Genomic DNA, 10,998 nt, shown 5'->3' with positions numbered 1-10,998 from the left:
GAGGAAGTAGACCCTCAAATCTGTTGGTGCCTTGATCTTGGACTTCCCAGCCTTCAGAACTGTGAGAAATTTTTGTTGTTTATAAGCCACCAGTTTATAGTATTTTGTACTAGCAGCCTGATCTAAGACAAAAAGTATACATTTCTGTAATATCTGTGTCTTTTCTTTACAGTGAATACATACTGCACTTCTATAATCAGAGTGAAACAATATGAAATTATGGAAACCCTATACAGTAGATTAATGAAACAAAGAAATGAGTGTACAATTTATAAAAAAGAAAGAACAAAAATAAGTGCTAAATTTCTTTGGTGTGATGATGGTATTGTTTTTAGGAGATACATGCTGAAGTATTAGGAATGAAGTAACATGATGTCAGCAATGTACTTTCAAATTGCTTAACCAAAAAAAAAAGTATGTGTGTGTAGAGAGATAGAACGTGAACGTGAGTACAAACAGGGCAGGATGTTAATATTTGGGGAATAAAGGTGAAGTAGTAATGGGTAATCATAGTACTGCTTTTCAACCTTTCTATAGGTTTGAGATATTTCACAATAGCTGAGGTAAAATAATGCTTAAGAAGAGTTTATAAAAATATACATTTTAATAAGTGAAAAAGGCAGGATTTCATGGTAGCTGTCTTTGCATAGTAGGGCTATGGATGATTTTCTATTTTTCTGTACTTTCTCAATTTTTAATAATGAGGGTATAATATTTTCAGAATTAGAAAAATAAAGTAAGTGTAATTTTTAAAATAGTGTGTGTGTGTGTGTGTGTGTGTGTGTGTGTATATGTATGCATGTATTTTTTTTTTTAAAGATGACTGGTAAGGGGATCGTAACCCTTGACTTGGTGTTTTCAGCACTACGCTCTACCAAGTGAGCAAACCAGCCATCCCTATATAGGGATCCGAACCCTTGGCCTTGGTGTTATCAGCACCACACTCTCCGGAGTGAGCCACGGACTGGCCCTAAAAAATAGTATATTTTTAAGTTTGAGTTTATGAGTAGAAAAGGACACCTTGTTCCAGTAATTTTTTCAGATGAAAGTAATGGATATTTGTCCAATAGGATAATGATCTATGTAATGAAAAGGAGTATGTGAATCACAGATGGGATATTAATAATAAAAACTAGTTACTGAGTATCTTCCAATATCAGGAACTTCATATACTCAACTTATTAATCATCACAGTGATACTGTAAATAGCTATTCATAGTTGTCGAAACTCTTACAACTACTAAGTAACAGAATAAAATATGAAACAGTCTGTCTTAGATTCCTAAAACCTATACTCAGTTAGTCTCTTGTGGTAGAGAGAAATGTTTACAACTGAATTACAGTTGGCTGAAGCAGTGAACTAAGCTGGGCAAAAAGATAAGTTGCTGTTAGTATCTCCTACCTGATTAGAAATGAGTATTAGAGTAATTAGAATATGGCTTTGAAGTGAAAAGCAAAGGCTCCTCCAGTGATGTCAATACATTTTAGAAGAATTTCATTTTACTAAAATTCAGGGCTAGCCAGTGAATCTGAATGATATTTAGGGTAGTATAAATAGGAAAAGACTAATGAATTATGCTAGTTGCTATATAAACGTTACCAACTAATTCCTTATAAGACCTGGTCAATGGATAAACTGGGGTCTCTTTCAGGAAAGGACAACCAACATCTCCTGAATGTTGCTCAGTCTATAAAATTCATAGTCATGTACTCCTTGAGCGTCAAGCCAGTAATGATCTTTAAGGAAATTAATAGGTGGTAAACTCATGCTTACTTTCAGATAAATCTTGAAATTAGGTTAACAAATTTAGCAAAACAACCAAAGACCCTTGATTTTAGCTTGTTGAATGTGAGAAGAAGGATGATAAAATAATTCTTCTTTGCTAGATGGATTCTCTTAAGTTCAGGGAAGATGTGAGTTGATTAATAGATACTAATTCAGTCAATCTTTTCTTTTGTTACAATAGTGCATTTTATAGATTAGTCATAAAGTTTATCCCAAGTTAGCTTCCCTCTTTTACTCAGCATGCTTTTCAGTTTCTTTTCACAGGTAATCCAGAGGGCCTGCAGAATACAAATTTTAGCATAGGCTTCAAGAAAATAGTTTAGAAAGTAGGTTATAATGCTGGAAAAAAAGTCACATAATAAATTTCTAAATAAAAAGTAAATTATTGGGATGTCTGCACCATAATTTTTCTCTTTTGGCATAAGAAATAAAGCATCAATATTAAGTAAGTTGCTTTAATTAGAATTTAAATAATAGGCAAATACTTATTCAAATATCCTTTGAAAATCAGAAACAAGATTATAATTCAAAAAATAATCATACAAATGTTTTTGAATAAATAAAATCTAACTTAGGGCCGGCCCGTGGCTCACTCGGGAGAGTGTGGTGCTGCTGATAACACCAAGGCCATGGGTTCGGATCCTATATAGGGATGGCCAGTTTGCTCACTGGCTGAGCGTGGTGCTGACATCACCAAGCCAAGGGTTGAGATCCCCTTACCGGTCATCTTTTAAAATAAATAAATAAATAAATAAATAAAATCTAACTTAAAAGGAAAGCATTTTAATTAATTTAACCAAAGAGCAGCTCTCATTTTAATTATAAACTCTTTATTATTTTACATTTATACACATAAAGTACATATTAGGTGAATATTTTATATAAACACTAGGAAATAGAAAATTATGATTTTAAAGTAAAACAATCAAGATACATCAGAGAAGCATGTGATTTAGTGCCAAATTTACAATTGTATATCTAATATGTCAGAATCCTTTTATTCCAAAAAAATGCTCACATGAGAACTCTAAAGTGGGCAAAAAGAATGAATGATTTTCATTACGTAGGAAATAGAAAGGGACACAATGCAAAATAAAGATACTTAAATCTTCAGAATTTCTTTATGTTGTTGCTAGTAAGACAACAGAACCCAAAGCTATGAGGATCTGTCCAAGTAAAATATTTTTATTAAATATGCCTTCACTGCTTGCCTGGGAGAAGTGATCCGTCAGCCAGTTTTGGTAGAAGGATGGCCCACTATAAACACCAGGAAAATCTTTTCGACCACAGCCATGGCCATAACTGGTAATTCCCATTATAAAAAATCTTTTATTTTCTGGTAAGTAGCACATTAATGGTCCACCACTATCACCCTATCAAAAAAGTTCCAAAAGAATGTTAGTTATTTCTAGCATTCTTTAAGCAACAGTAGAGCTGGTATAAATTAATTACATTAAACATATATTTATTTAAATACATATTTTCAATATATCTCCAAATAATAAAGATCTATAGATTTTGAGTTTAATATTGCAACTCAAACAGGAGGTATTCAGTTTGCCTAGGTATTTGGAGAGACCACAAGCTGGTGGATAAACTTCTCGTGGGCATTGTTTTGAACCAGAACAATATAAACTACATTGTTTGGGTTTTTTAATACAATTACTCAGGAGAAATATTCTTTAAGAATTGTGCAAAATACTGTAAAAACTGTCTATCAGAATATTTCTCTTGCTTGATACTATGTGTGAAAGGCATAACTTTAAGATGTATGAAGGATTCTTTTACATGTGTATGTGGTTTGCTAGCTAGAGGAGAGGCATAAACTGGCATCTTGCAAGAGATGGCAACTTTCTTTTTTTTTTTTTCTTCCTTTTTGGCTTTTTTCACAACCGGTAACGGGATCGCAACCCTCAGTGTCGCGCCCACGCCGCACTCAACCAGTGAGCGGACCGGTCTCTATATGGGATCCGAACCCTCGGCGGGAGCGCCGCGGCACTCCCAAGCGCCGCACTCTACCGAGTGTGCCACCGGGCCGGCCCGAGATGGCAACTTTCTAAGCTAGTGCAGCAAGATGGGAATAAATAACAAAGATTCTTAATAGTATTGTAAATAACAAGTCTCTTTCATAGTTTACACAAAACTTCTAATGCGCTCAAACAATGTTACTAAGGACTTAAGGCATTCAAAACAATAGGGACACTGAGATACCTGTTTCAGTGCCTGAAGGTTAAGGACTGTGTTTCTAAGGTGTTTCCAATTTGCTATATAAGGCAGGCATTGAATAATTATTTTTTATTGATGAGGATGTTTTGCCTAGGAATGCAATTCAGTTAGATTGAATTCTTTATTATTTTACTCAGCAAAAATTTTAAGGAAAAAGACACAAGAAAGATAAACCTTAGATTGCAGAAATGGGAATGATTAGGAAAAGGTGAGAGCATGGGGTACTTTTGGGAGTGAAGGCCTGGTAAATTTAGAAGTAGTAAAGAAAAGAAGGATAAAGAAAGAGTCAAAAGCATAAGAAATGAAACAAAAAAATAGATAAATTGGACTTCATTAAAAATTTAAAACTTTTACCCTTCAAATGATAACACCAGAAAAGTAGAAAAAACAGTCCACAGAGTGGGAGAAGGTATTTGCACATCATATATCTAGTGAGGGACTTGTATCCAGAATATATAAAGAATGCTTACAACTCAGTGATAAAAATGATAAGTAACTCAGTTCAAAAATGGGTAAGGGATCCAAATAGACATTCTTTTTCTTTTTCTTTTTTTTTGGCAGCTGTTCGGTACGGGAATCCAAACCCATGACCTTGGTGTTTCCAGTACAATGCTCTCCCAAGTGAGCTAACCAGCCAGTCCCAAATAGACATTTTCTTTTTTTTTTTTTTTTGTCTTTTGTCTTTTGTCTTTTTCCGTGTCCGGCAACGGATCGCAACCCTCAGTGTTGCCCCCGTACCAGACCGGGGACCGGCAACGGGATTGCAACCCTCGGTGTTGCTCCCGCGCCTCGCTCAGCCAGTGAGCGGGAACCGGTCTGTATGTGGGATCCGAACCCTCGGGCGGGAGCGCCACTGCACTTCCCAAGTGGTGCACTTATCCAGTGCGCCACCGGGCCGGCCCCCAAATAGACATTTTCTAAAGAAGATATACAAATGGCTAATAAGCACATAAATAGATGCTCAACATCACTAGTCATTTAGGGAAAGCAAATTAAAACATTAGTGAGATACCATTTCACACCCACAAGGATGGCTATAATCAAAAAGATAAACAATAACAAGTACTGTCTAGGATATGGAGAAATTGGAGCCCTCATACATTGCTTGTGGAAATGTAAAATGGTACAGCCGCTTTGGGATACAGTTTGGCAGTTCTTCAAAATGTGAAACATTGACTCAGTAATTCTACTCTTAGGTAGAATTTCTAAGAGAAATGAAGACACATCTGCACATAAAAACATATACATAAATGTTCATAGCAGTATTATTCATAATAGCCAGTAAGTGAAAACAGCCAAAATGTTCATCAACTAATGAGTGGATGAATAAAATGTGATATATCCATACAGGGTATATTATTTGGCAGTACAATAAATAAAGTACTGATGCATTCTACAACATACATGAACCTTGAAAACATTACGCTATAAGTGGAAGAAGCTGATAACAAAAGACCACATACTGAATTATTCCAGAAATGTTCAGAATAGGCAACTCTCTATAGAGAGTGACTCCTATGCGTTTCTTTTTGGGGTGACAAAAATGTTCTAGAATTAGATTGTGGTGATGATTTAACACCTCTGTAAATATATTAAAAAACCATCAAATTATACACTTTAAATGGGTGAATTATATTTCAAAGGTGATGATTAAGAAAAAAAAAAAAGGCAAATTTTGCCTAAGGTTGGCCCTGATGATAGTAGTAGGACCAAGGAATCAGAAACCAAAAAGATTTGTATTGTTGAAATACTTTAAGAGAAGAAAAAAGTATTTAGTATTTTTAGATCTGGTCATTAAGATCACCAGAAAGTGATCAAAGGCCTTGTTCAGGTTCCCTTCTGGCTTTAGAAAATGTTTTAAAGGAGAATTATTTGGTCTTACCCTGCACGTATCAAAAGCTCCATCTTTATCACCTGCACAAAATGAAGTATTAGGAATGACTCCCGCATAACTCCTGTGAGAATTGCAAATATTTCGAGAAATATAATGCACTTCTGCTTCCTGTAAGGTATTTGTACCATTACCTGTTAACAGCAAAAAAACCCAATAAATTATTTTAAAGCACATGCACTTTTACAGTGGTTTAAAATGTTGGTGTTTAATAGGTGTTCTTTCTAAGGGAAAGAATGTTATGTATGCATGCCTAGGAAGATAATAGGAGAATGCTCACCTAAATGTTAATGATAGTTATTTCTAGATAGAAGGAATTTCAGGTACCTTTTGTTACCTTTACTTCATGTATTTCTTGAAGTCTCACAAAGTATCTATAATTTTTTACAAAGTAAAGCTATATGAAAATCTTCAAGGGCTGAAGACGTAAATTCCAAAGTCAATCTTATTTATGTTGTAAATTGTGAATAATTTTTACTAAATTTGATAATGATGCTAAGTTGTGAAGTATGGTGAACATGAAAATGAAATCAAATTTTTTTATTTTCCCCTTTTTGTCTTTTTTACTGACCGGTAACAGAATCGCAACCCTCGGTGTCGCGCCCGCACTATGCTCAGCCAGTGAGCGGGAACCGGTCTTCACATGGGATCCGAACCCTTGGCGGGAGCGCCGCCGCGCTCCCAAGCGGCGCACTCTCCAGTGCGCCACCGGGCCGGCCCTGAAATCAATTTTTTTTTTTCCTTCCTTTTTGTCTTTTTTTTTCGTGACCGGCAACGGATCGCAACCCTCAGTGTCGCACCCGTACCGGACCGGGACCGGCAACGGGATTGCAACCCTCGGTGTTGCGCCCACATCTCGCTCAGCCAGTGAGCGGCCGGTCTGTATGTGGGATCCGAACCCTCGGCGGGAGTGCCGCCGCGCCCCCAAGCGGCGCACTGTAGCAGTGCGCCACCGGGCCGGCCCCTGAAATCAATTTTTAATTCATATACTCCCCTAATTTATCTGCTAATTCCTGAATATAAAGTGGTTCTTTGCTACAGAAAGGATAAGGAAATAATGGACACTTCAGGAGCCAATAAAGGATCAATTATTGTAAAATCAGTCCACAGAAAAGCTGTAACAGCAACATCTGATTCCATCAGCCAGTCTTGTTGAAGCTGTCACGTCCTAGCTGAATGTTTCATGTGCCTTGCTTCCTTCCGTAACTTTTCTGGTGATAGATATTGTCCCACTGGCTTCAGGTGAGCAGATGACCCAACTATTCCATTCACAGACTTCTGTCCTGCTAATGCTGATTGGTCTAAGGATGACTATATTTGATATAAGTCTAGCCAATTGGAATACTTTCCTAGCATTTTTTAAACTGGAGCTGCCAGAGAAGAACGTTTTCAACCTAGTTACATGACTGTTTGGCTGTATATCCAACGCAGCCTGCAGGAATAGTTCCAGTCATATATGGACAGGCAGCATGAGAATAAAGTCAACATGTAGAGACAAACAAGAATAGGAAACATATAAAATATGACCTAATGGTATTCAGGTTCCTGGATGGAGGCTTCCCAGAGGCCAGCCACATCTCTGCAATTTATTTAAAAATAATTTATTAAAGCAATACTGGCTATATATAAAAGTAAATGTAACATATATGTTATGGAATATAATAATGAAATGAACACCTGTGAACCACCCAATTTATGAACCTGAACAATACTAATACCAATATGGCATTGTGTAGGGATTTTCAAAGTAAATAGAAGAGAGAGCCAAGAAATAGATGCCTGCATTTTCTATTCTGCTCCACTGGTCACTTAGAATATCCTTGCACAAATTTAAAACTGACTTAATTAGATTTAATTATGATAACTTTAGAATAAACCTTTATTTCTGGATGGCAAGTCCTCCAACATATTTTTCCATTGGAGTGCTTATTCTTGGGTTTTTTAGAATTAGCTTTTTAATTGTCTCAAAAACTCCTATTAGGGTTTATCATTCCCTGGATTTTTCAGTTTTTCAGACAGAATTGAAGCTTTATGATATTGAGTCTTCCTATTCAAGCATAAGGTACACAATTGCATTTACTTAAATATTCCTTAGTGTCTTTTAGTAATGTTTTAGAATTTTTTTTCCCATAAAAGACCTGTGGTCTTTTGTTAGATTTGTTTCTAGCTACCTAATCATTCTGGTATTATCGTAAATATTAATTTCTGTTAACTTCCCCCCTCCCATAATTTTACTATGAAAAATTTCAGACATAAAGCAAAGATAAAAGAATTTCTTAGTGAACAGTCATATGCCCACCACCTAGATTCTTAGTACTTTTGTCTCATCTGTTAACTTTTTTTTATTCTTTAGTTATTTTGGCAACTTCTTTTTTTGATATAATTTAAAAATTATAGAAAAGTAGCAAGAATAGTACAAAGAACTGCCAGATACCTTTTACTTAGATCCACCAACTGTTTGCATTTTGTCACATTTGCATTATTTGTACTCCATGTTGTGTATATGTGTACATGTATAAATAAATTTTCTGAACCATTTGAGAGTGAATAGCAGACATTGTGCCCCTATACCCTTAAATACTTCAGTGTATATTAAGAACAAGAGCATTGTCTTATATAACCACAGTATATTTATCAATATCAGGAAATTTAACACTGGTATAATACTATTATTCAATTCACATTTAATCTCCATGTATTTTGAGATTTTCGAGCTGTGTTTCTGTTACTGATTTCTAGTTTAATTTCAATATGGTCTAGGAACATACATTAGAGTATTTCTCTTCTTTTAAGTTTAAGGTGTGTTTTATGGCCCAGAATGTGATCTGTCTTGTTGAATGTTTGTTCCATGTGAGCTTGAGAAGAATGTGTATTCTGCTGTTGTTGGATGAAGTATTCTATAGATGCCAATTATACCTGGTTGACTGATAGTGCTGTTGAGTTCAACTATGTCCTCACCAATATTCTGCCTGCTAGATCTGTCTGTTAGTGATAAATGAGTGTTGGAGTTTCCAACTATAATGGTGGATTCATTTGTCTCTTTGCAGTTCTATCAGTTTTTCCCTCATATATTTTGACTCTTGTTAGACACATGCATGGAAGGATTGTTATGTATCCTTGGAGTACTGACCCCTTTATCATTATGTAATCCTCCTTTTTTATCCTCAGTAATTTTCCTTGCTCTGAAGTCTTCTCTGTCTGAAATTAACATAGCTACTCAAGCTTTCTTTTGATTATTGTTCACATGGTATATCTTTCTTCATCCATTCACCTTTTTTCCCCCATCTCTTTACTTTTAATCTATGTGTGTCTTTATATTTAAAGTGGGTTTCTGGCAGACAACGTACAGGTCAGTCTTGTTTTTTGATCCATTCTAACAGTCTCTTTTAATTGATTTATTTGGACCATTGATGTTTAAAGTGATTTTTGATATAGTTGGACTAATATCTATCATATTTGTTTTTTATTCATTGCTTTATTCTTTGTTCCTATTTTTGTCTTCCACTCTTTTTGTCTTTTGTGGTTTTAACTGAGCATTTTATATATTTTATATGATTCTATTTTTTTTCCTATCTTAACATATAAATTATACTTTTTTTAAAAAAAACTTTTTTTAGTGGTTTCCCTAGAGTTTGTAATACACATTTACAACTAATCTAAGTCTACTTTCAAATAACTATACCACTTCACAGGTAGTGCAAGTACTTTATGGTAGCTAAATATTTCTAATTCCTACCCTCCTTTGTATCATTGTTGTCATTCATTTCACTTATACATAAGCTATAATCATTGAATATATTGTTGCTATTATTATTTTGAATAAGTTGTTAACTGTTGGATCAGTTAAGAATTAAAAAAATAGAAGTTTTTAGTTTATCTTCAGTTATTCCTTCTCTAATGCTCTTCCTTTCTTTAAGTAGATCCTGATTACTGACCTATATTATTTTTCTTCTTTATGTAGAACATCTGTTAACATTTCTTGTAAGGCAGGTCTACTGGCAACAAACTCTCTCAGTTTTTGTTTGTCTGGGAAAGTCTTTTTTTTTTTTAAAGATGACCGGTAAGGGGATCTCAACCCTTGGCTTGGTGTTGTCAGCACCACGCTCAGCCAGTGAGCAAACCGGCCATCCCTATATAGGATCCGAACCCGTGGCCTTGGTGTTATCAGCACCACACTCTACCAAGTGAGCCACAGGCCGGCCTGGGAAAGCCTTTTTTTTTCCTTTGGTCTGGACATATAGATTTTTTATTTTTTAAATTTTTATTCTTTATTCCTTTTTAATATTACATTATTTGTTTATTTAACACTTTCTTCCCAAATTACAATTAACAGTGGTTTTAACGATGTACTTTGCAGAGAAAAAAATAAGGGTGCTTTCATTCCAGTAAAGTAAATGTCATTTTTCTCACTTATTGTCATAGTTTAGTCACAAAAGCATCTTTCTTGGGAAAGTCTATTGACTTTTGAAGGATAATTTCACAGGATATAGAGTTTTAGGTTGGTGGGGGTTTTTTGTCTCAACAGTAAATATTTCACTCCAGTCTCTTCTTGCTTGTATGGTTTCTGAAGAGAAGTCAGATATAATTCTTATCTTTGCTACACCATAGGTAAGCTGTTTTTTTCCTCTGGCTTCTTTCAAAAGTGTTTCTTTATCTTTGATTTTCTGCATATTGAATATGTTATGTCTAGGTGTGGGTTTGTTTGTTTGTTAACATTTATTCTACTTGATGTTCTCTGGATTTCTTCCATCTGTGATTTGGTTTCCACATTAATTTTGGAAAATTCTCAGTCATTATTCCAGTAGTCCCATCCTCATCAATGCTTGTTATTGTCTAACTTTTTATTATAGTTATCCTTGTGGGAGTGACGTCTGTTAACTTTTATAATTACATCTCATTATAGCTTGTGTATAGAAATGAAATAGGTTTTGGCTTTATACTGAGTACTTTACTAAACTTCCTTAATTCCAATGGATTTTAGATTCTGTTTTAAAGTAGATAATCGCATCAACTGTGACTAATGAATGTTTTGTTATCTCCTTTCTAAGTTGTGTGTCTTTTGCATCTTTTTTTTTTTTTTTTTTTTTTTTTTTTT

General features: G+C 34.9%; 1 protein-coding gene across 1 annotated transcript in view; it reads right to left on the bottom strand.

The window, feature by feature from the left end:
- Positions 1 to 2,907: 2,907 nt before the first annotated feature.
- The window catches only part of TMPRSS12 (transmembrane (C-terminal) protease, serine 12), a 30,406-nt gene continuing 22,315 nt past the window's right edge, over positions 2,908 to 10,998 (bottom strand). The window contains exons 4-5 of the mRNA XM_008568978.1: positions 5,895 to 6,037; positions 2,908 to 3,159 (exon numbers count right to left, since the gene is read on the bottom strand). Of these exons, the coding sequence (XP_008567200.1) occupies positions 2,908 to 3,159; positions 5,895 to 6,037 (395 nt within the window). The remainder of the gene's footprint in view (positions 3,160 to 5,894; positions 6,038 to 10,998) is intronic.

This window comes from Galeopterus variegatus, unplaced genomic scaffold (assembly GCF_000696425.1).
Source record: "Galeopterus variegatus unplaced genomic scaffold, G_variegatus-3.0.2 Scaffold455, whole genome shotgun sequence".
NCBI lineage: Eukaryota > Metazoa > Chordata > Mammalia > Dermoptera > Cynocephalidae > Galeopterus > Galeopterus variegatus.
The sequence above is the reverse complement of the archived record's forward strand: the minus strand, read 5'-3'. Positions and strand labels throughout refer to the sequence as shown.